Source organism: Ziziphus jujuba, chromosome 12 (genome assembly GCF_031755915.1).
Source record: "Ziziphus jujuba cultivar Dongzao chromosome 12, ASM3175591v1".
NCBI lineage: Eukaryota > Viridiplantae > Streptophyta > Magnoliopsida > Rosales > Rhamnaceae > Ziziphus > Ziziphus jujuba.
In genome coordinates, this window is record NC_083390.1 from 5,364,565 (window position 1) to 5,388,899 (window position 24,335).

At 35.3% G+C, this 24,335-nt stretch overlaps 6 protein-coding genes across 9 annotated transcripts; 3 read left to right on the forward strand and 3 right to left on the reverse strand.

The window, feature by feature from the left end:
* Positions 1–224: 224 nt before the first annotated feature.
* On the reverse strand, positions 225–2,038 carry LOC125424117 (casein kinase 1-like protein HD16). Its single transcript, XM_060813558.1, has 3 exons — positions 1,713–2,038; positions 647–833; positions 225–569 (listed from the first exon to the last, which is right to left on the reverse strand). Exons 2-3 carry the CDS (start codon positions 747–749, stop codon positions 259–261), a joined length of 414 nt encoding a protein of 137 aa, XP_060669541.1. The 5' UTR covers positions 750–833; positions 1,713–2,038; the 3' UTR covers positions 225–258.
* A 1,605-nt stretch (positions 2,039–3,643) lies between these two features.
* On the reverse strand, positions 3,644–5,477 carry LOC107428506 (uncharacterized). The gene has a single exon (XM_048462487.2). The coding sequence runs from the start codon at positions 4,983–4,985 to the stop codon at positions 4,038–4,040; it is 948 nt and encodes a 315-aa protein (XP_048318444.1). The 5' UTR covers positions 4,986–5,477; the 3' UTR covers positions 3,644–4,037.
* On the reverse strand, positions 4,769–9,872 carry LOC107428505 (probable protein phosphatase 2C 14). 2 transcript variants are annotated; one of them, XM_025078320.3, is made up of 6 exons: positions 9,287–9,872; positions 9,025–9,186; positions 8,301–8,471; positions 8,026–8,205; positions 6,465–7,495; positions 4,769–4,908 (listed from the first exon to the last, which is right to left on the reverse strand). In XM_025078320.3, exons 1-5 carry the CDS (start codon positions 9,593–9,595, stop codon positions 6,746–6,748), a joined length of 1,572 nt encoding a protein of 523 aa, XP_024934088.1. In that variant the 5' UTR covers positions 9,596–9,872; the 3' UTR covers positions 4,769–4,908; positions 6,465–6,745. The 2 variants fall into 2 exon arrangements, with proteins under 2 accessions (XP_024934088.1, XP_060669432.1); XM_060813449.1 differs by lacking the exon at positions 4,769–4,908 and adding an exon at positions 5,651–5,790.
* A 133-nt stretch (positions 9,873–10,005) lies between these two features.
* Positions 10,006–13,847, forward strand: LOC107428504 (chloroplast sensor kinase, chloroplastic). Its single transcript, XM_016039044.4, has 9 exons — positions 10,006–10,506; positions 10,593–10,754; positions 10,891–11,211; positions 11,808–11,873; positions 11,965–12,033; positions 12,121–12,213; positions 12,534–12,718; positions 12,937–13,210; positions 13,311–13,847. The coding sequence occupies exons 1-9, from the start codon at positions 10,069–10,071 to the stop codon at positions 13,545–13,547; spliced, it is 1,845 nt and encodes a 614-aa protein (XP_015894530.1). The 5' UTR covers positions 10,006–10,068; the 3' UTR covers positions 13,548–13,847.
* Positions 13,848–16,005: 2,158 nt separating this feature from the next.
* Positions 16,006–20,636, forward strand: LOC107428509 (uncharacterized). Of its 3 annotated transcripts, XM_016039049.4 has the most exons (15): positions 16,188–16,326; positions 17,529–17,664; positions 17,802–17,913; positions 18,044–18,193; positions 18,389–18,493; positions 18,609–18,692; positions 18,780–18,895; positions 19,000–19,101; positions 19,197–19,310; positions 19,409–19,465; positions 19,610–19,676; positions 19,788–19,841; positions 19,951–20,025; positions 20,157–20,192; positions 20,426–20,636. In XM_016039049.4, the coding sequence occupies exons 2-15, from the start codon at positions 17,645–17,647 to the stop codon at positions 20,528–20,530; spliced, it is 1,197 nt and encodes a 398-aa protein (XP_015894535.2). In that variant the 5' UTR covers positions 16,188–16,326; positions 17,529–17,644; the 3' UTR covers positions 20,531–20,636. The 3 variants fall into 3 exon arrangements, with proteins under 3 accessions (XP_024934291.2, XP_015894535.2, XP_024934292.2); XM_025078523.3 differs by lacking the exon at positions 17,529–17,664 and having other exon boundaries at positions 16,006–16,326; XM_025078524.3 differs by lacking the exon at positions 16,188–16,326 and having other exon boundaries at positions 17,524–17,664; positions 17,807–17,913.
* A 2,034-nt stretch (positions 20,637–22,670) lies between these two features.
* On the forward strand, positions 22,671–23,519 carry LOC107428465 (probable E3 ubiquitin-protein ligase XERICO). The gene has a single exon (XM_016038997.4). The coding sequence runs from the start codon at positions 22,819–22,821 to the stop codon at positions 23,248–23,250; it is 432 nt and encodes a 143-aa protein (XP_015894483.2). The 5' UTR covers positions 22,671–22,818; the 3' UTR covers positions 23,251–23,519.
* The last annotated feature ends 816 nt before the right edge of the window (positions 23,520–24,335 follow it).

Genomic DNA, 24,335 nt, shown 5'->3' on the forward strand with positions numbered 1-24,335 from the left:
TGAGACTACACAAACCTCCTCTAGGAATTTTTTTAAGATTTGAGAAATTATCTCAGGAAACTATACAGTTCATACATTTTCTAATCAAATGGAATGAAAAGCAAATCAAATGTGGTAAAATAAAACAGACAATGTAAATAGAACACATTTCATGAGATTAAAAGGTTTGCCTAATTAGTCTAAATCAACTTACAGGACCATGACCTCTTATAGAGTGGTCTAGAAAGCAAAGCATCTGAAAATTGGCAGACTGTCACCTCAATATATAAATGGACAAAACAGGACAAAACAAGAAGCAACAGAAATAAAATTTGCAATATGCAGATAAGAGCAGAAAGGCCAAAATAGTACCCTTTCAGGAAGTGGACTTGTGCTTCCCTCATCCTCAGCAGCAGCCAACTTTTCTGCACTTTTCTGAGCAACCAATTCATCACGAACAGCAACCAACTTTCCGATTGGCAAGTCCAATCCTGTGTGTCCCTGTCCACCAACTCCAGCACCAATTGGCTTGGCATTCTTACCTTGATTCATAGCTCTGGTCCCTCTTCCTCTACCTCTACCAGTTGGCCCTGGATTTGGGCAAACATTAGCCTAGGCAAGCAGATTTTTGAGACTTAATGGGAAGACTTGGTTTTGGAGACATTACCTTTTGCAACACCAGGGCGAGTAGGTGGAACTATAACAGCAGGATTCTCCTGCACATTATTAACTCTCTTTGATCGCCGAACTCCACTTCTTAGATCTGGCATTCTATTTTCATGCCCAAAACCAATATAGATTTTTCTTAACCAACCCCAAAGAACTTTGGAAAAAGTGACAACTAAAACTTCAACCTAATAAAAAAGAATTGCAAACCTTAGAAGCTTAATCGGTTAAAAGGGGCTTTTGGACATAAATTTAGGTCTTAAGCCACACAATCACATGTATACCAGTCCTCATTAAAAATTTATATCTTTTTCTCCATTTCATGAACAACACATTTATTGAACCCATTAACAAAATATTTGGAAACAAAATTTACAGGTCTAACTAATCCCCTTATAATCAAACAACAACAAAGATTGTGCGTTGATCATCTTATATCACCGTACATTATACCATGATCATCTTATATCACAAAAATACAATGTGTATCACAGCAATCGAATATCAAGTTAGTGTCCAGGAGAAATTAAATTGTTGAACTCGTCTATATTCTGAAAATTGTTGCAGAATACTTTCAATCCAACTACAGCGACCCCTTTTGTCCTTTTAAACCACAGCTATAATTGATTTTCAGCTAGCCCAAACATCCGATCATCCATTACTTCTCCATAAACTCATCGGACCAAAAAAAGGATGCATATCATATATCAAGTAAAAATCATAACTGGGTATACAAAACAAATTATCCGAAAACCACAAGCACTTGCTCAAGCACGTATTTTCAAACTGGAAACCACCTAAAACCGAAAACTTGAACCTACACAAATCAAAAACTCCTCGATCGGACACCAACAAGCTTAACGATCATCCAAAAAAGCGATGAAAATACATCGCCCAAAAAAAAATGGAAAAGAAAAGAAAAACTCATACAAACATCTCGACCCACGAACACAGATTCATAGATACCAAATTACCAATGCACCATAACCACAAAAACATCAAAAAGAGACCGAAACAGAGGGTAAATGGTGTTTTGGGAAACTGGTAAAGCATCATCAAACACGTACCTCGTGGGATAAAAATCTTGAGTCTGAAACATCCAATCCAAATCGAACGTTTCTGAAAAAATAAGAAATGAAGACAGAGAAAACAAAAAGCAATGAAATTTAAGTAAATAAAAGGCTTTCAAACGTTTCTGGACGAGGATGAGGACGTGGCCGGGATGGTAAGATGTGCATATGCCCTACCTGCGTTTTCAAACGTTTTCAAAGGGAAAGTGAAAAAACAAAACCGAAACCAAAAAAAATAAAAGGCTTTTTGATAGAGAAAAGAACCAAAAAAAAAAAAAGAAAAGAAAAAATATAGATAAGGGTACTTTAGTCCAAACGGGTAAAATATTGGTTAGTTTTTAAAAAAATAAAAAAATTTACTATTTTTCTAAAATGCAATTATAAAGTGGTTAGTTATCGAAAAAACCTCCAATATTTCAACACGAACGGCCCAACTTATGTGTCAAGTACACCCCCATTCGCCAGCCCAAAACATATGGTAATAATCATTCAAATCCCTTTCTGAGATTAGTGTTTTTTATTTATTTATTTATTTATTTATTTTTTTAAGTTTTGAATTATTAGGTAAATTTTCCATAAAATCACAAATCCACATACGTTACAAATGGCATGCTTTTTTTAATTTTTTTTTTTCTTCTCTTTTTGGAATATGAAGGATTTAAGCATTAAGATTTAAGCATCCCCTTGTAGAATGTCGAGCTCATGCTGGGAAGTACAATTTGGATAACATGAGTCTAGCAAGAAGACGATCAAAGGCAAAGAGATCTTGAACGCCAAATCATACAATAATCCAAGGGTCCGGATTAAATTGGGATGGGCTCCACTTCACCTAGACCGATAACAAGTAGTTACTGGAACAAAATTCTGATGGGTCATTTTCTGACGCCACCAACTCCATTGAAAATGGCATGTCACAGAATGGATCAGTGAATCACTTGGGTTGTTTGGTTTTTTTTGGGCTTTGTGCCTTCTTTTCATTTCCCTAAAGTGGTTTGCAAAAAGCAAGGAAAAAGGAACAACCTTTTTTAATCTTCCACATTTTATTTTTATACTTTTGGGTAAATTTTTAATCTTCCACATTGGAAATGCTCGGATTATCAAATAAATATATATATGTATTATTGGGCTTGCTTTTTAGGTGGAAGAAAAGTAGCCTTTTTAGGTGGATGGGTCTCCGCGGGCCCAAAACATGTTGAGAATTCATCCCTGTCTCTAGGTTTCATGCATGTGAATAACATTGTGCAATGGGGCATCTCCATTCTTATACCTTTTTTTTTTTTTTTTAATAAATATTTTTCTTTCTCTTCTTCTTTCTTGTTGCCAGCAAATAATCATATCTATGAAATATGGCATTTTAAGCATAGTATAGAAAAAAAGTGGGAATTGGAATATGGGATTATGATACCCATAAAAACTCTAAATGACAGTTTCAATGGTTCTTGGACAAAACAATAATAAAGGCATTTGAATAATTAATTAATTAATATATTAGTAGTGACAACTCCCAAGAATAGTATGAAGACTTCGATATAGAAACGAAGGAGTAAATAGAATTAATCACAATATCATTAATTTTTATAAAATGTTAGAGCATATATAGTGTTTTTTTTTTTTTTTTTAACTCATCACTATTATTATTGATAACCATGATAAAGTAGTATTTGTGAATATATTAACATTTCTTTTAAGTAAAGCGAATATATTAACACCTAAAAGTAAATATATCATGTCTAAAGTTCAAATACAACATGAAGTTTGTACCATTGACATTGGATCATGAGCTATAGAGATGCATATTCTACAGTGCAAAACAACTGTATATATATACCAAGTCTTTTGATTTATCAACATACTTACATTAAAGGGAAATTTTAGAACAGAAAAAAAAAAAAAAAGAAAAAGAAAAGGAAAGAGAGAGACAGAGAAAATGAAAGGAAAGAAAATAAAAATATAGCAATATCCATACAGGCATTATAGAGCAATTATAAAGTCATTAATGGTGGGTAATGGGCACAATTGGATAATTTGTGGGCACATATACGTGATCCAATATGGCTTGTCCAGTCATGTCCCTATTACCTAATCAATTCCAGCTAGCAAGCCTCCATGTCCCTCCCTACTACTCCACTCCTTTGGTCCATGTGTTTGGTCACCTATTTATTTATTTTTATATATATATATATATATTATTTTTTTCACTTGCCTCAACCAACACATAATAGCCACTGTCTGATCCCTCATTCTCTTTTAATTCTTCCAAAATTTGATGATACTTTTCCATGATTCAGTGTCAATGACCCAATTATGTAAAACACCAATAATTTACTCCATCTTCCAAGCATACACAAACAAGGAATATCTAGATGACCCATCAACATTTTCATTATTATCATCTCCTGATTCTGTATTAATCAATGTTGACAATGGAGCTGATGATGGATCAGATAATGAAGAAGATGATGATGATGATGATGAAGTTTCTGGACTAAATATGAACATACCATGTCTTAGACCAGAGCTGAACAGCCAATCATGAACATCCCAATAAACTTCCACTTTAGTTTTGCCTACATAAACCGATTCATTACCTCTAAATTTCCAATGGAGATGCTTAACATGAAGAACTAGTTTCCCATCAATCTTCACCTCCAATTCTGGATCATACCCGCTTTGATCTGCGCTGCTGATACTGCTGCTGTTGTTGCATTCGATCATAATTTCATGGAAATTTTCTCTCATATGAAATTTCATTCTTGTACAGAACTTCCTTTTACCAAATAAATGTTCCTTCCTCGACACCAAAATAGGCTCTATCAGTGATGGTCTGCAACCTGTTTTTCTGAAAGCATCTTTCTTCATATCACCGACAAGTAAAACGACCTCTTCTTGGCAAACAATGGCAACATAGTAATCAGATTGCGGCTCTGTCTCGCCGTTGAATTTCGCAGCTTTCAGGTCCCATACAACATCAACTGTTCTTCCATCAACTGTAAATTGCTTGGAGCCTTGTTTCCTCCAAAAATACCATGGTTTTAGCTCAACTTTGCATCGATACTGCTCTTCTTCATCTTGTCCTTGAACTGAAACTGATAAGCCATGAAGCAGCAAGTTCTTGCACCAAGTGACGGTGATGAGACGGCACTGACCAGCAATCTTTGTCCGATACACTGACATGAATGCACTCTGTCCTGACCTGATCATAGTAGATGGCTCACCAATTGGCCGCTCACCGGATGTAAAACAAGCAGGAATTACGATTGAATCATGCATGGTTTTTTCTATGTAAACTGAAAAGAAACTAATTAGGTTTATGAAGAAGAAAGATGGTTTTTTGTCAGACTACACAGAACATAAAAAGCAGTGGCAAGCATAGAGAACTTAGTAAATTAAGATCAAGATGGACTGATAGAGATTTTTAGGCACCCAAACTTCCAAACTGAGAGTTTTGAAGGCAGAGGAAGTGTGAGAAACGAGGGGGGAAGAACTAAGACATTTTATATTTATGGAAGCCGTGTAAGCTTCTAAATCTGTTTTGCCTTTCTCTCCAAAGTGGGTTTGGATTCAATGACAAGTACTATCCCAAGAAAAACTTTATTTTCCATGCATGGTAAAAAGCAAACAAACCCCTTTTATTTCATCAGATTTGAAGTTCATGTGATGGTGTACCCGAAAAAGAAAGCTTTTCATGTGGGAAGAAGGAAGAGTCTTTCTGACATCGAAGAAGCAAGTGGGTTTGGGGTAAAAAATAAAAATCAAAAAAATCAAAAAGAGACTAATGATGGGTATTGAACATGCAAAGACTTTAGATTTTCGATGTGAAGGTCATTGTAATTTTTCCTCTAATCTATGCGTAAGAAAAATCTGTAACCTTTTTTTTTTTTTTTTACCTGGGGCTTTTTCCTTTTTATCATTTAACTTTACAGTGCAGATGCCGTGAGATATTATAAAGCAGGGAATCTCGGGGTTAGAGACGCAGAAAAATATGAGGAATCTGGGGTTTTTGTACCTTTTATGGTCCACCCCTCGGTCTTCACTACAGTTGAGTTTTTCTTTTCCTTTTGTTTTTGGACAGTCACTACAGTTGAGTTTGAATATAATTATTCAAAAAAAAAAAAAAAAAAAAAAACACTATAATTCTTCGTTCTCTCGTTTTCTCTTTTTCTGAACATGGATGACAGTAGACTGATAACTACCAGTCTTACCAGAGAAAGGTGAAGAAGCCCCAAATGCTGATAACTACCAAATAAAATAATTTAATGGAGCAAAACAATTTACTACTCATTTCGTCTTAACCTAACATTAAAATCAACTTAGCAACACAAGTTAAAGCCATGATCATTATTTTTATTGAAAAACTTTGTTTCAATATCAATCTGAGACAGGTGGAAACTTATCCTTGATATGCATTATTGAAATGAGTTAGATCTAGATTATCCACCATTGAACCCTCAAATCCTCGTATCCACCATTGAACCCACAAATCCTCGGACAAAGAAACTTCATAAGAATTATGGTATTTAAAATACTCTGAAAATTTTGATTTGCTACTTCATCTGTAAGTGAAAAGAATATATGCATATAATAATTCTGTTCTTGGAAAAAGTCATAAAGAATGTCAAACCAGAATGTTTTGTTTATTTCTCATGAGGCTATGGCAGTAAGCTAATGAATGGTTAAAGGCACATTAAAATTGCATTAAACATCAAAGAAAAAACAGTAGAATACATCAAAGTCCTATGATATACATACATCAAAATGGTCGGAGAAGCACTAAATGAAAGTGGTGGTGGTCGTCCTGGTCAAAAGCCGAATCAGTTGCAGGAAAGAGTTCACTAGCACTATCCTTGAGCTTTAGTAGAAAGAAAGATAAAAAGTTAAACTTTCCGGAACATCGGTAGTTAAAGAATCTAATCAGTAAGCTTTCTGCATAAGCATCCACAATTCAAGACTTAGACCCTGCATCGCAGGGGTTCCTTTCCTATATACACAAGAAAAGTGCACTACCACAGCAAGACTTCTAGTCATCAGGTCTAGGCTAACCCACCACACGTGCTTTTGCTCCCAAAATGTTTTAGATCAATTATCATCACAGTAATATCATCCAAACTACCCCTAGACACAGCAAGGTTCGCAAGCTCCTTACAAGCATCCACAAGTCCAACAGAGGCAGGTGTCGTCCTATAGCCACTGTTCTCTTTAGTGGGGGATTCAATCTTTGTGTTGACTCGCTTGACCAATGATAATCTTTGCGACTTCAATGGAGGACTTTCATTTTCACTATCTTTCCAGCCACCAAGGGTCTTGTAGATTGGAGATTCACCTATCCCTCTTGGTAGCAAAATCCTCCGTAATGGACTCACACTGACACGGCAATAGTTGTCAGCATTATCGTTCGGGGAATCTCCTGAGGATTCATCCATGAGTCCACCAGATGTATGTCTCTTCTTATGGTCACCATTCTCTTTAGTGGGAGATTCAATCTTTGTCTTGATTTGCTTGGCCAGTAATATTCTTCGTGACTTGGATGGAGAACTTTCATCTTCACTGACAAATATATTTTCACAATCTTTCCAGCTATTAAAGGTCCTCTTGTAGATTGGAGACTGACTCATCCCTTTGGGTTGCTTAACCAAAGAAATCCTCCGTAACTTTGATGAAGGACTAATGTTAACACATCCATGGTCATCATCATTACTTGTCAGACAATCTAAAGAGGATCCCAAATTTTTCTCAACTGGGCATAATCGTTTCACGAGATCAACGGCTTCTTGGTTGCCAACCTAGGAAAGCATTCAATAGAAAGTTAAAAATCATGTAAAAATTTGACTCAACAGGAATGAACCACAGATATCTCAATTTCATGTAACAGCAATTAAATGTACAAGAAACTGTGAGCAAGTTTTAACCAATATAAACGTTCAAGCCAAAAAGTACAATGACACGGAATTTTCAAATTTACTAATAACCTAGTTGGATGGAGAAACTTCATTGCTCGGAATAATATGCCGTCTCAATTTTCTAGTCAGCATTTGCTTTGATAAATTAACAACAAATTTATGCCATCTTTGATTACTTACATGATGCATCATGATATCGGCTACACCTAGTTAACAAAAGATGTATCAATGCAAGAAAGAAAGGCGAGCAAAATTTCTTCGATTTGATATAATGACATATACTGCAAGAGAAGCAGAGTGGAACAAAGCTATAATTTTGCAAATGCATCAATTCCTAGCATCTTCAAATACTAGCATTGATTCATTTTTCTGTTTTTTGAATCAAGCTCTTCTCTATGAAATTTCTGTCTCACCTCTTCCCACAGTCCATCTGAGGCTAAAACAAGAAATTCCATGTCTGAAGTCAGCTGCAGGATTTTTGTATCAGGTTCAGCCAAAACCCAATCCTTCAAATGAGCATCTCCAATGCTTCTAGAAACAGAAAGTATCCCATGGACTCTCCATGCTCCATGATGGATCTCCACGTATCCACCCTATGTAAAAAAATATCAACAATAACGTCAAAATCATTTCAAGATTCTCCTATGTTACAACCTAAGTTAAGATTTGCATTCTGATAAAATACCACCTTTTTCTCTATTCTTTTTCGTTCATCTTCCTGTTCAGCCCGGTGATCTTTTGTAAGAGCTTCGGCTACTCCATCTCTAGAAAGAACGGCCCGGCAATCTCCCAAGTTCGAAATAACAACCTCCTGCCCATCAATCAAGGCTGTGACGCAACAGGCGCCACTACCTATACCCTACATCCAGTCAAAATATTGAATTAGCAAACTGCATCAAGTTTGCTGATTAAAATACGGTGAGAAGTCTAATGGTGTACGGTAGAAACAGGATTCGCATAGCCAACAGAAAACTGTCATGGCTGAGTCTTATGATTAAAAGTATAATTGAGCTGACAATGTGTGACTGAGTCCTTAAACTAAACTTGCATTTATGGGAACTGACTTTACAATTTTTCAACCTATCCAGCCTGTTCGAATTGAGAAACAAAGCTACTGAAAATCAAAACAGCAGCTTTAATGGACCAAGAACAGATATAACTCGTTCAAGAAACCATGAATGGAAAAAACAAGCACAAATTCCTCGCCAACATTACAAAGAAAATGCGATGCACATCAGAGTATCATAATTTGATGCAAATGTTCAAAGGCAAAAAATAATCCAATTGAAACTAATTTTGAGAACCTTTACAAGAAATCAACTTATGAATCAGAAGAAGCTATACCTATCATTTTGGGGAAGAAAAACAAAAAAAAAAAAAAAAAAAAAGAGAACAGCAAAATTGGAAAGTACCTGCTTCAAGAAATCCTGGTCTGTCCTTAGATACCCAGCTCTAACAGCCTCTTCCTTCTCCATACAATTCTCCATCATTTCAAGAATATTATTGTGCAAATTCTTCGCGACAAATTCCGCTGCCTTCTTACCGCCATGTCCATCATAAACCCCAAAAAAGCTCTACACATTGACATTACCAAAACAATCCATATCACTAAAACGGGACTCCACCAAAGAAAAAAAAAAAAGGCCAACAATGAAAAGAAAGGAGAAAAAATACTTTTTTGGAGTTTCCTTGTAAAGAAGTTACAATCTTGTGAGTATCTTCCATGAATTTTTTCTTGCCTTTGAGTGAGAAAACCCCGACTCCAACACCATCGACAGAAATGGCATTGTTATGCGGCAATCGATCTTGGAGCCTATCGACTTGAATTTCCTGCAAGACGTTTGGGATTGCAATCATTGGGGGTCGTTTCCGCTTCAGAGAAGTAGTAGTTGTAGAAGAAGAAGAAGAAGAAGAACCAGTCGAATTGGCCATGGCGTCAGTAGAGTTGGTACAAGAAACAGAGGTTTCTGTGCTCGTCACCATTTTTGTTTATCTTTTCTATGGGATTTGAGAGTAGAGAAAGGCCTTACGCTCCAACGGTTATTAATAAAGAAAGAAAGAAGTAAAATACAAGTTGTTAAAAGAGTGTTAAAGAGTGGAGCAAAGATGGTAAGGTAGTTAGGGTTTGTTTTAGGAGTCAAAAAGGAACACATTTCTGGCTGCCATAGGAGCCGTTGGGATTCCTGGTCAAATAGTTTGAAATTGAATATACTTGCATTTGGTTTCAGGAATTTCCTTTTTTTTTTCAATTTTTTTTAAAATAATATATATCATTTTTATTTTTCTGTGTGTTTATGGTCAAACGGCGCCGTCTCTTTGCTTCCCTTTCAAAAACCTTTCGTTTTGAAGGGTAAGTATGTGGACCCCACCCCACTGGGCTTTCGCTTTGTAACGGCAAATGGGACATTGGTTTTCCTCCACTCAATGTCTCAAACCAACGTCCATCTTCTTCCCAAATGCTTCTCTCTGCAATTACTCCCCAAAACCCTCGTCTCTCTCGTCCTCTAAATCCCAATTCTACCCTTAACTTTTCTCGTAATTCCCACAAACTCCCCGATTCCGCCACTTCCACTCAGAGAAGGCCCCTCCGCTTTACCAGCTCTTGTTCGCCGTCTTCTTCTTCTTCTTCTCTACAAAATCCTAACCCTAGCCCCAATGCTCTCCGCCACGTCAGCTCGGATGAGGAACCGGAACCGGAACCGGCTATGCTTTCTTCGGCCTCGGCCGTCGCATCGGCAATTCGCGGCGCTTCGACCTCACCCGTCGAGTTCATGCAGAGAATCGAAAACGATAGGAAGAGCGGCCTGGTGCTTCCGAGTTCCGATTTTCAGAGGCTTTGCGTCGAACAGTTGGACCTCTTTCGCCGAATAGTCGATCCCGATGTCCTGCTCTCGGTAAGTGTTCGCACCTTCTCTTTTAAAATTTATTATAGTAGATTTTATAGAGAATTACGTAGTTTACAAGGAAAATTTGTTGATAGGTCTATGTAAGACCAGCTGGTAGTTATGTAATGGACCGTTTGGAGCTGCGTCGGGTTACCGCGTATCCTGGAGTGAATGCGGCTGATATTGTGATATTAGTTGGTAGTTTCAGCATGCCCACTGGTTTACGCGCCGCAGAAGCTGTGCTTTCCAGTCAGCAAGTATGATAGTTTTGATTTCAACTCCTGCTTTACGTGATTCATGATAGACCCACGTTTGATTTTTGAACCGTATGAGGTTTCCAATTTGTTGTAAAATTCTGCTTTAATTGTCGAATGTTGATTCAATTTTGTATAGGTGGAATTTATACATGAGAACAAAGCTGTGGTTTTCCCCATGGTGAAACACCCATTTGTGGTTGGTTTCTTGGTTGCTGAATTTCAGAGTATGGAAATACTCAAGGAGGGGATTGTGCATAGCCAAGGGCGTGATATGAATCATCATTCAGAATCAGTTCCTGGGGAAGCTCATGCTTGGCCTTTGGACACTAATGTGAAGTCGTGGGATATTCAGACTTTGGAGGAGGAGTCAATGAGAATGTACAACTTCACTGCTGAGCAGAAATCAAATGCTATCAACATCTCTCGGTCTCTGGCCATGGCATATGTTATGGATCAGGTATACAGCTATTTCTAAACTGAACTTTGTTGCATATATGCAAGTACTTGAGAGGATAAAGAGTCTCTGCTACGTTTTATAACAGTAGAACCAAAATCCCACTTGCCGTTGTCTCTGCCTATTAGTACTGAAGGATGCTCCTCTTGGATTTGAATTTGCATCTTGGTCTTATAATTTTAATTGATTCTTTTGAGAAATATTATTGAGTTTATGCTGAAACCATGCCTTATGGATTTTATGCAAAGAGGAGGAAATCTTACTTTAGGGTAGTGCTAAATTGCCTAATTAAACAGGAATTTGCACAGGTACTTGTGGTTGCTTGCTGACCGTAACCTTATCTCATGTCCATTTCCGTGGGAAGATGTTCATAGTATTCATTCATCAAATGCTATGTAATCTTATTCAGTTTCTCTTTAGCCTTTAGTTTTCATAATTTCCCTTTTCCTCATCTTCTGTATTTGTTCTCTGTAGAAGACTGGTTTCTGTTGACTCTGTTTGCTTGCCTGAACTTTTAAACCAATCTAATATATTGATGGTTTGGCTTTGTCTTTAAAAACGTCTTTATTAATTTAAATAGCTTGCTTATTCTTCTGCAGAAAGCAATGTTACTTCAGCAATCCACATGGCAGAATAATGTCAGGATGAGTAATCTAGTTGAGCAGGTAGGATCCCTTGATCACTTTGTTGCAGTTGGCCTTTTAAGTATAATTTATATGCTGATTCTAATTTTTCTATGATCTTATGTTCTTCCAGATTCGTGGTCCTCTTTCTAGCATCCAGACTTTAAGCAAGATGTTATCTATTCACACGAAGAAAACTGAGGTGAGGTTTGTGGACATCTGCGGTGAATTGCTTTTTAGTTTATTCTATTTCAATTAGTGTTGAATATTGGACAATACGTTCTTGTAGATTTCATTTGATATTGTTGAAGACATCTTGACACAAGGTGATCGTATGAGGGATACTCTCCAACAGCTCCAAGATGCTGTTTACATGACAAAGGTGTGTTCACTCTCTCTCTCTCTCTCTCTCTCTCTACATATATATATATATATGTGTGTGTGTGTGTGTGTGTGTGTGTGTATAAATGTTTATTCGTGTCTATTTTAGTAGACTTTTTACTATACTTTGCTCCAGACTTGACGTTCCTTTTTTAGTTATCTTCCCAATCCACCCCAGCATCTGAGCTAAAATAGCAGCCTGTAAGACTGCTGATGATGCTGAAATTTGAAGCATTGTGATTCAATTAACGTAAATGTTGCCTATTACTTCATTATATAGAAAGAAACATCTAACTCTCTGAAATTTCCTTGTGATATTAGGCTAATATACTTCACTATAATGAGGAAAAATTGAAGAAGATTCCCAATTCAAGTTTTACCAGGGATGGGTCTGGCACTAAGCTCCAAAATCTAGGTGAACCACTTTCCTTAAGCACTGCAGCCAAGGATTTAGAGATGCCTATGCCACCTCCTGCTCTTGCGCCTGTACATAAACATGGACTTAGGTAGGTTTTGGGCCTAATTAGAATTTTGTCGCATGAGATCTAGGTGGCTGACGTTACAAAATTGTTGTGCAAGTTTCAGATGCATGCAGTGCTTGTATGTAGCAAACAAGTTTCATATTTCATCTGTGTTTAGCATGTCTGTTGACTTACTTGAGAAATCATATTTTTCTTTAGATTTAAATTGTCATTTTCTTACTCTTGTAAATTATGTCAGGAAGACCATGCAGTGTTTCTGATGTATTAGTAGATTTGGTGGAGGCTGTGAGTCCCCTTGCTCATAAGCAGAAACGTGCAGTAGAACTGAATGAACTAATACAATCTTTGGAAGTTGCAATAGAAGAACCTGCTTTGCGCCAGGCCCTAAGCAATTTGATTGAGGGAGCATTGTTGCGAACACAAGTTGGGGGAAAGGTTGAAATTGTGTCAATGAGAGCACCAGCAGGTGGTACTCTTGTAATAATCGATGATGATGGGCCTGATATGCACTATATGGTGATTACTTTCAACTTTTGCTGAATTTATTTCTAATTTTATTTTGGCTTTATTGAAGCTCAGAAATGAATTTGTACACCGTTGATTTGTGTGCATTCAGACACAGATGCATTCCCTCACCCCATTTGGAGCAGATCTCTGTTCCGATGAAATGGTCGAAGACAACATGGCATGGAACTTTATAGCTGGACTGACTGTTGCACGTGAGATTCTTGAGAGTTATGGGTGTGTTGTTCGTGTCATCTCACCGCGGACTAAAGATGCTGCCCTTGGAGCAGGTGGAACCCGTGTAGAACTCTGGCTTCCTTCGACATCATCCGATTTTGATAGTCCTTAACGGGTGTTCTAGTCTTTTTTTTTTTTTTTTTTGTCCCTTAACTCTCTACGATAGGAATCATAGTATATACAACAATTAAATCCTGTTTTCTCTTTGGAATCGATCGAAAAAAGGAGGAAAAGAAAAATGGGAGGTGGGGGTTACCCATGGTATGCAATATGGGGTGATATTGTATAGTTTGTTTTTTTGCCATACTGCACTATGTACAGTGTAATACATGTAGAGAAATGATTATTTCACGGAAACCTTGTAAAAATTGCTGTGAATTTCGGTAAAAATGTGCTGCAGGATCTTATAATACTTGATTGCCGTACATTGCTTTTGATTTTGTGCTAGGAAATGTTAATGTGAAGGAAATAGAACATAATTACATAATCCAATGGGACCCGGCTGAATCCCTGAGAGTCGTTGGATTAGGATTTACACATCCGTGCCCTGTACAGATGAAGCCCAATTCAACTCCAATCGCTATCTACCAACCTCAACCTGTTCAACCAACCACCAAATTCTGTGTTTTCCATAATTCAGATTGGATTATTCTTGCCGAACTCATCTACGCGTTCAAAACCAGACGCGCAATGTACCTCTCATAATCGTTTACCAAAAACCTAAAGTATTATTACACTTTTTTGGGTTTTCTCTGTGTGCATTAATGCAGGTTAAGAATTTTCTACAAGTCAGAGACGACTTATAGTCAACCAAACCAACCGATTACAGACTTCGTTAATATTACACTTATATCTCTCAAAGTTTAAATAATTTTGTTGGGGCACATGGTTTATTCTACATTGTGAATTATCATATTTAGTATTATTATATAAAAAATATATGAAAGAATTATGGGAAAGATAAAGAGGAGGATATAGTGGGTGATAAGCTTAATAATTTTTTTTTTTTAAATATTTTTTTGGGTTCGAAAGAAGGGAATGAGAATGTTAGTTTGAGTTTGAAATTGAGTGGGGAATTTTATGGATTTGTAATTGGACACCACGTGACGTGACGTGAAAAGGCAGCAGCCTAATCTAGAGAGGAAGATCTGCGCCGGCTTATTGCCGTCCTTAACGTTGTAATGGCACGTAGCCTACCAGTCTGCCCCATGGAATACTCCGAGAAGACTTTGTAGGCTTGTCGGGTCAAAACTCTTAACCTCGTTGCCACGACTATTTCCATCTTCCACTCACACCACTCAATCCCAGCCCTTCATTTTTTTAATCACTACTTTTCAATTTTCCTCACATTTCCTCCCTAAAATAATTAACATTCTCCGGCCATTATTATCTTAACAAGTTTATTCTTTTTTTTTTTTTTTAAATTTCAATTACCTTTATCAATTTTTTCACATAATAAAAGTTAAATTTTTGGCAAAAGGGATGTTAAAGAAATATATATTATTATTTTGACACAGAGAGAGAGGGGACAAGAGCTTGGTGTAGGTGGTCCTGCAAAGATGCTTTCAAATTCGTAACATTAATACTGTTTTCTGGTTGAAATTAAAGTTTTGGGGCAATGGCCAATAAATAAGTAGATTTCTTTCATTTTTTTTTGGGGATAGATTCACTTTTTGGGTAATTTGTTTAGATTATTTTAGAATAATATTTTTACAAAATTGGAAAACAAATTAATTATTTTTTTTTTGACAATATAAAAAAGACACAATATGGAGAAGAATCAACCTACGGAATCTCTTTTGACTCTTACACGGCCAAACAGGAAAATGCACAATGCCAAATTTCAGTTATTCACTACATTTTTTTAATGCAAATTTTGTTAATATATATATATATATAATTGGTTAAGTTTCTATTTTTTTAGCATTTAAACTCCAATCTATATTTTCGATGTAAATTAAAAACAAAAAAGGATAACGACAACAACTTATTTTGAAAAAGAAAAAGAAAAAAAGATAAGCAGAGTTATAAATAAGTAATCGTTTTAATAATGTATAATTAATATTATCGTAATTTTCGATTCTTTCTATTAATATCTGGTTTTTAAAGTCAAAGAATATTGACTCCTGCGAAATCACATTCTTCAGTTTCCATACAAACTCCAAATCGCAGTGTCCACATTACCTGCAAAGTACTTACCCTTTTTTTTTTTTTTTTTTTTTTGGGATAGAAAAGTCATTAATTATTTTTCTATAATAGTAATAAATAGTAAAACCGACTGGATTTATTGTCAGATTCCTTAAATTAATCAAATTCCATCGTAATATAATTAATCAAAATTATTTTTTTATTTTATATATATTTTTTTAATAGATATAAATATGTTGGTTTGGCAGGTTAAAAGGAAGTGAATTTGTATTTTTGCCCCAAAAAAAAAAAAAAAAAAAAAAAAACCCATTCCCTCCAGGCTTTGAGACGCGCAGGCAGGTTTTCTGAAATCTCGGAGAAGAATAAGAAGAAGAAGAAGAAGAAGAAGAAGATTATTTTATTTGTGTGTTTTAAGAGGCAAAAGAGGCTAAATTTGTTCGTTTAGACAGAGATATACAACTAATCAAATCTGACAAAATCGTAATTATTAGCTGCCCAAAAAGAAAAAAAAAAACAAAAAACAAAAAACTGCTTGCTGTTTTATGCGCCTTTTGTGTATTTTGGTCTATTGCAACACGCTTTTTCTTCTTTGTTATTTGGCCGATCACGCACTTGTTTTTCAACGATCTCGTGCTCCGATTTCCGTTTCTTAGCCGACTTGAGGAGTTGTATTTTTGCCGTGATTCTTTTAGCCTTTTCATAACGATTTCTCTTTACCACCAGATCTTGCTCCAGCTATTCAGGTATTTTCTCTTCTTTCCGTTTTCACTTCCATTTTTATTTTTATTTTTTCTTTTCTGTTTGGCAGCTGAGAAAATATTAAGAATTGAAACTCAATTAAGCTGAAACCGATGTTTCTATTTAACTTTCGGTGCATTTATTTTTAATTATGTTTACGTTTTGTTTTAGCATCCAAACATTTTTAAACTCAAGGTTCGCAATTGATTTTTTTTTTTTTTTCATTTTTATACGCAGTTGATCAAGCTTGGTTCTGAGCAATCTGAGTTTTTAAACTTTTTTTTTTTATTCTTTTTATGTATTAAGTTTGAATTTGTTTTTATTGCTTTGTCTCACTCTAACATGAGTTGCGAGATTTACGATGCTGAATGAATTTAGAAATAATACCCCTCGTAAAATTTTATAGTTGGATTTAACTTAATCAAAACATATATGATGGTGGAGATTTTTTTAGAAGTTATCGAAGAAAATATTTATTTTTAGTTGTTGGGAGCTATCTTAGTGTTTGGGTTTCTGTTTTTGGTAGTTTTCGCTGCAAACCTTCGAAATTAAGGAACCACAGCTGTTTGTCTGTCTTTATTGTATACTGAATAAAGGGAGCTTTGTCAATGAAATCTGAGGTTAAGATATCATATCATATCATGGTGACCACGTGATTACTTCGAAGTGGAGGGATTTGGGTTTCATAATTTGAATGGGTTGTTGGTTTGGAGTATCGCCCTGGTGATTGTCAAAGGATGCACATGGTTGCTTGCTTTTTAGAGTTACATGTAGAGGGTAATGAGGAAGAAAAGCATAGCATTGCTTGCTCTTGGTTGTGTTGATTGTATTTAATTAATGGCTAATTCCTAGGTTTGAGAATTTATACAGTGAAGAGTTTTCAATTTATAGGTCAACTGTGTGGCATAGTTAGCTGGGTATGCTTATTTGCTAGGTTTTGTTGGATATTGAAATGGAAAAAAAAGTGTTCAAAGTCAACTCTGTGAGAGAGTAATGTTCGGGAAGCTCCCATGGGTTGTGAGTTGTAAATCTTACCACATTTGAAAGCTTCACCTTAATGTAGATGCTTATTGAAAATACTAAGAAATTCACTTAAATTAATTCTCGATTGCAGCTTTAGATAGGTAGTTAGTTTGACTGCATCTTCATTTTGATTGCTAGTAGTGTACTTAAAACTTATATTCCTGCTCATATGATGTTACACCAGGTCTTGTGTTCCTTCCATGAGACCGTGACTCAAAACTTGTTAAATAGAGCAGATGAGCCTTCGTTGTCTACATTGCAGTTCATTTTTTTGTGCATAGTCAGAAGATTGTAAATAGCATGGGAATCATTTCACGCAGGTTCAGATATTTTGATGTTCTTATTTTTGTTTCCATTTCAAAGACCTTTTTTCTTTTCTAAATTTAGGGAGTTCTTACAAAATGTAAACCAAGTTTTATGTAATATAACATCTGATGTTGTTAGCTCATGAATGCAGTGCAGCTGGTAGAAAACCAAACGAGAGTATGAGGCTTATCGTGACAACTTTCATTGGGGTGGTTTTTGGTTTCTTTGTAGGTGTATCTTTCCCAACATTATCATTAACAAAGGTATACAAATTATGATTTTGCATTCTTTGTTTGAAACTTTTTTGAGTTTCTTATTTTATTGGTCTTTTATGATAAAGTCCTTAGAAATATTTACTTAGATGCTGCAAAACGTTTACCCATAATTTGGCAGCTGAATATTCCATCCAGCCTTCTTCCTACTGTTGACCTCTCATACATCGAGGACAAAAAATCTGGTATCTCCACCCAAACAATTCTAAATGCTTGGTCCTCTACGAGGAGTAATAATAGCAGCTCAACTCAATCAAATGATACATCAAAGGTATACGCCCCTTTCCCTAATTTAGCATTAGTAGAATGTCTAGTTTATAAGGTTTTCATGGTTATTAATTATCATAATTACTGTCCTATTTAACTTTAATAAGTGTCTTGATCTGATTTGAAAACTTATTATGAAATGCGAGCATTTCTTTTCCTAGACAAGGACTCACATTTCCCTCAATCCTTGTGTCTCCAGATTTGGGTTACATCAAATCCTAGGGGTGCTGAAAGACTAGCTCCAGGAATTATTGCAGCTGAATCTGATTTCTATCCAAGGAGACTGTGGGGTAAGCCCAGTGAGGTATGTATTCTAAGGACTGCACAACCTAAATTTTCAGTAACCAACAGTTTACATATCTGAAGAAGATGCAGAATGCATTCTGTTAATGTAATTTGACCTAGTTGGCATTTTGCAGGACTTGACCATTAAACCTAAGTACCTTGTAACCTTCACTGTTGGTTATTCTCAGAAAAAGAATATTGATGCAGCAGTGAAAAAGGTGTTACTCTTTGTCTCCTCTCACCTTTCCCTCTTCTCTCTCTTTTTGTGTTAATAAGACTAAATACTAAATATGCTTCTCTTACAGTTTTCAGAGAATTTCACTATTCTTTTATTTCATTATGATGGCCAAACAACTGAATGGGATGAGTTTGAGTGGTCAAAGCGAGCTATTCATGTGAGTGCTCGAAAGCAGACTAAATGGTGAGGAGCTGTGGTCCAACTATTATTCCTAATTTTAAAATGCATGTACTTTGCAGCCAGTTTCTATAGAGTATGATTGTAACATTTCAAAATTTTGCCTGAAGGTGGTATGCTAAGCGGTTTTTGCATCCTGACATTGTGGCTCCATATGACTACATATTTATCTGGGATGAAGACCTGGGAGTTGAGCATTTTAATGCGGAAGAGTGAGTGTTGATTATCCATTGCTCTTAACTTCCAACTTTCTTTCCATATACTGAAATCTTTTATGCTGATCTCTGCTTTCAAATGCAATTTCCAGGTACATAAAACTTGTGAGGAAGCATGGTTTGGAGATTTCACAGCCTGGATTAGAACCTAACAAAGGTTTAACGTGGCAGATGACAAAGAGAAGAGGTGATCGTGAAGTTCACAAGTAAGAATTATTGGACAATTTCTGAATTTCATTTGACTCAAATTTGTTCTATGATTTTTGAATAGCCTTCTAACTTTGCCCCTGTAAATTTATTATAGAGTAACGGAGGAGAAACCTGGTTGGTGCACTGACCCACATCTGCCCCCTTGTGCAGGGTAAGAAGAACTTAAAGAATGCTTTCTAGTATTTGTTGTTGTTTGTATATGTTTTAACCCTGCATTCCTGCTTTGTATAACTAGCAATGAAATTTCATTACTCCTCTTTTTTTTTTTTTTTTTTTTGCCTTTCTGTTAATGCAGTTTTGTGGAGATCATGGCTCCAGTGTTTTCCCGAGATGCATGGCGCTGTGTATGGTATATGATTCAGGTAAAAATGCCATTCTGTCTTGTTCATTGAGGAGATTTCTTAACTGGTTGTCAATCAATTTTATACCTTGATTATTGTTTAACTTAATTCTCATTCCTCCGTGAATTGCAGAATGACTTGGTCCATGGATGGGGACTTGACTTTGCCCTTAGAAAATGCGTTGAGGTGCATGAACTGACTTTATCCTCTTCTAACTTTTCAGTTCCTTTTCAATCAATCATTTGGTTTCAGTTCTACTTTTACTTAAAATATAGTACAATTTTCTTGGAAACAGCCTGCCCATGAGAAGATAGGAGTTGTAGATCGTCAATGGATTGTTCACCAAAGTGTTCCCTCGCTCGGGAACCAGGTAGATTGGTGTTTTCTTCTCATATTATTACCATAACAGTATATTTTGGAATGAAACTCTTGCTAATTTTCTTTTTTTTTTTTTTTTTTTTTTTTTTTTTTTTTTTTGGCGGCGGGGTTTGGTCCTACCAGGGCGAAGTTAAAGATGGAAAGGCACCTTGGCATGGGGTATGCAAATCCTATCTTCTTAAATTTTACATAATCCTAGTCATTACTTCTCTCCCTCCCTCTCTCTCTCTCTCTCTCTCTCTCTCTCTCTCTCTCACTGTATGCAACATGCAAATATGCAAATGAATTATGTTTTTGTCCGACAAACAAATTTAGATTTTTTTTTTTTTTTTTTTAATTTTGAGCAATTTGTTTATGAAAGTGTGCTGAAATGGGCTATTTGCTGGTGCCAGGTTAGAGAAAGGTGCAGAAAGGAGTGGACAATGTTCCAAAGTCGTATGGCAAATGCAGAGAATGCCTATTTTAAGTCATTGGGATCCAATTCGACAACTCATTAGCAGAAGAGAGACAACATGAGATATTATACACAATCACCACCACCATCTTGTTTAGCATTTCACATTAAAAAAAAAAAAAAAAAGAAAAAAAAAAAAAGGAAAAGAATCAACTATAAATGTAACATTAATTATTGAGAGTCACAATTTTTAGACTTATAATTTATTTTAGAACGCAAACGAAAAGTAGATTCCTCCTTCAGAATCACTCCTGGTTGTATGTAAAATAGCTATGTCATAATACCGTTAACTACAACTCAAATAGATATAATTGCCCTTCACTATTCGCTGGTAGAATGGTGAATAATTCTCATTTTGGGCCTGAATTCTAATTAATCTTGTGCGATGATGTTGACTTGGGTCAGGTTGGGATTCGATGAAGGTTTGGCGGTGGTGGCTAAATGTGGTGCTGTGAAAGGGATGTTTGTTTGCCACCTTACTTTCGCTTCCATCTACTAAGAGAATCAATTGGCTGATCTTGCTTTGCATTTCACGATCACAAAAAGGACTTGGTCTATTTCGTTCACTCCATAAGCATGTGTCATGTAATTTAATCAATGTGATTTTCATGTTTTGGCTGGAAAGTGAAAAACACTGTTGACGGTCCTGAGTTTTTTTTGTTTAAATTACTTTATACATATTCTCATACCATAAATAGAGATACTTATTATTTTCATTTCGTCAAACAGTCCTCGATTACTTTTGTGACATCTAGAGTATTTTGAAGTTATTTTATTTTATTTTTATTTTTTTCTGTGGGATTAATTTGATATCCTCAATTTTTAAGGTTTTATAATTTAAATTTTTAATTTTTTATCTTAGTAATTTAAATTCTTGACTCTTTAATTTGTTATAATTAGAGTCGTTTCACTTTTGATTACATGGTTTTAACAGTTGTCTTATGTTATTGATACTAATCTATATTAATTTTCAAAATAAAAAAAAATATTAAAGCTAAAAATTTTAAAACTATTTAAATATTTAAATATTTTAGTTACCATTTATTTGTTTAAAAATATTGTGCAAGCACCATCTTATTAGAATTAAACTATATCACATTTCAAAATTAAGAGATACATAAAATGTAAATTTTTAGAATTAGTTTTAGAATTTTACACTTTAATATTTTATAATTTGAAAATAAATATAACAATTTGAAAAAAATTGAGAACATTAATTACTGAACCAAAAAATTAAATGTGTAAATTATAAAATCTTTATGGAAATACGATTAACTTTTTTTTTTTTTTTTCTATGCATTCAATTATGTTTTGCTTCTAGTCTAAATAAAAATATATATATATAAAAAAAAAAGGCACAAATTACTATATGGGTAGTAAAGTTTGCCTTTTCATGATGTTTTTTTTGACAAATTTTCATTTATTAATTGTCAAATACATCATTAGTTCAACAATTCCTCGCCTTACTCGATTTGTTTATTATATTTTTAAGCTCTTAATTTTTTATAGTCAGTTCTATTTCTACAATTTCACGTTGTGCAATTTTTCTTCTTTTCCATATCTCATCTCTTCTGAGCCGACAAAAGGGCAACCAAACCTTGCCCATGATACACCAATTAGACACAAAATACACAATCAAAACTATACAATAAATTAAACATAAAAAAATATAAATATATATCAAAATTCTATTTTTAAACTTGGACCACTCACTTATGAGAAACTAGGTGGCCTTAACTCTTTAACATATTTCCAAAGGTGGGCTTTGAACAATCGACCAGTCTTTCGGGCTGCCGACTGAGAGCACCCCCACAAGTTAGCACACCACAAAATGATTGGCCCTCCGCCCTTCATCACTCACTCGGTTCCAGGAATCAAGAAACTTCCACCACCACCCCCAAAAACTGAAAGGCCACACCGCATCTGCCAGAATTCAACACCTTATTGGCTTCACAAAGTCACTTGGACACATGGCTACATTGTATTTACCCTTTTTTTTTTTTCCCTGTTGAAACTCAAAATATATTTTCCCTTTTATTATTTATCTTTACATAAACCTTACACGTGTCGCCACGTGTTAAAATAGACCCCACCATGGTTGTCTTTCTAAACCATGGTTAAACAACTGGTGGTTAGAATTAGAATTATCTGCCTCCATATTATTATTTATCATCCTAGCAGCCCAGGTGGGTTTTTTAAGTTGTTCGCTGTCAGCGTCTCTGCGTTCTGTGACTCTGTTCTCTGTGTCAAAACTCTTTTCACTAAATTCTTTTGCCACGAAAACACTTTTGAGCTATTTAATTTCGTACTAGGTCTGCAAATACAAAGAAGATGGGGCTCTCGAACTTCCCAAGCGCATCAGAGGGTGTTCTTCCTGTTCTAGTAATGAACACTGTGTTATCAGTAGCTCTGTTGAAGAACATGTTGAAATCTATGTTCCAAATTATTGGTTCCAATGTGAATTCTCAAAATGTTGAAGAAGATTCAGATGGGTTTCCAGAGATTGGAAGAGATAGAAGAATTTCGATTACCCAATTCAAGTCTCTGTGCCATGAAAGGTCAATTATTGTGACAAAAACCACCAGTAGTAGTAGTGATGGTTCTGCTTTTGGTTCAATGGAGTGCTGTGTTTGTCTATGTGGGTTTGAAGCTGATGAAGAAGTTAGCGAATTGTCCTGCAAGCATTTCTTCCACAAAGGTTGCTTAGAAAAATGGTTTTTAAACAAACGTGCTACTTGCCCTCTCTGTCGTTCTACTGATTAGAAAATTGAAGGGTTTCAAAATGGTGGATGAAAGTTTTGGAGGAATACAAAAGAAAAGTTCTTTTTTTTTTTTTTTTTCCCCCTTTTTTCCTTGTACTTTTTTCTTTTCCTTGGGCAGTTTAGTTTCTTTCTTTCTTTCTTTCTTTTTGTTCTCTACTTTCCATGTATTATTTTTTAGCGAAAACTAGAGAATGTTCTTTGCTTTGCATGTGGATGTGCGCTTTAAAAGATGTAAAATCATGAATGAATGGATTACAGGAGCTTGTAATAGTTTTTAATGGTGTTTTTTTCTATTTTTTTGAATAATTTTTCATGTTCAATCTGGATTATAAATTTAAGGTTTCTGAGTTTAGAAGTTTTGATCATGCAATTTACTGGTGATGAAGGCAATGAAAAAGGCACTGAAATTTTCAAGAAGATGACACGGTTTTGAAGGGTTTTGTTATGCTTGGCTGTCTTATTAGGAAAATATTTCCAAAAAGCAGAGGTTACAACAAAATTGTATGTTCAAGAAAACAGAAAGATGCTTGCTTTAGCTTCAGAATAAATTATTTATTTATTTATTGTTTTTGGACAACAGCTTCAGTAGAAAACTTTGTTCTCTGTGTGCTCATGCTATCTTCTTGAATCGGCAACTCTTCTCATACGGCCAAACAGAAATGCGATGGCTTTCTTATTCCGACCCAGCAGGATTTTTGTCTAACCTAAATTATGGTTCAGTACTTATTTGCATTTTGTGGCTCTCATTTAGCGATGAGCAAACTTTGTCCTCATGTACTTATTTGGGTTTTCAATGTTACCGTTTAAAGTTAATTGTTGACAAAAAGAAACAAAAAAAAAAAAAAAAGTAAAATACATTGAAAATTTTGCATAAATAATTTTATTTTGGAGGAAGAAAAAAAAAATTTTTTTTCCCTACAAATTTTGGAGGAAGAAAATTATACAAAATAATTTGTGAATTTACAATCCATATGTGGTGGTTTTTTGGCTGGATCATGTGGACTTGTACTAGATACAGAAACTTCTGAGAAACTTCTGTGTGCATCAAGATTGAAACAACCTTTAAGAAAAATCCGCTAAAAACAA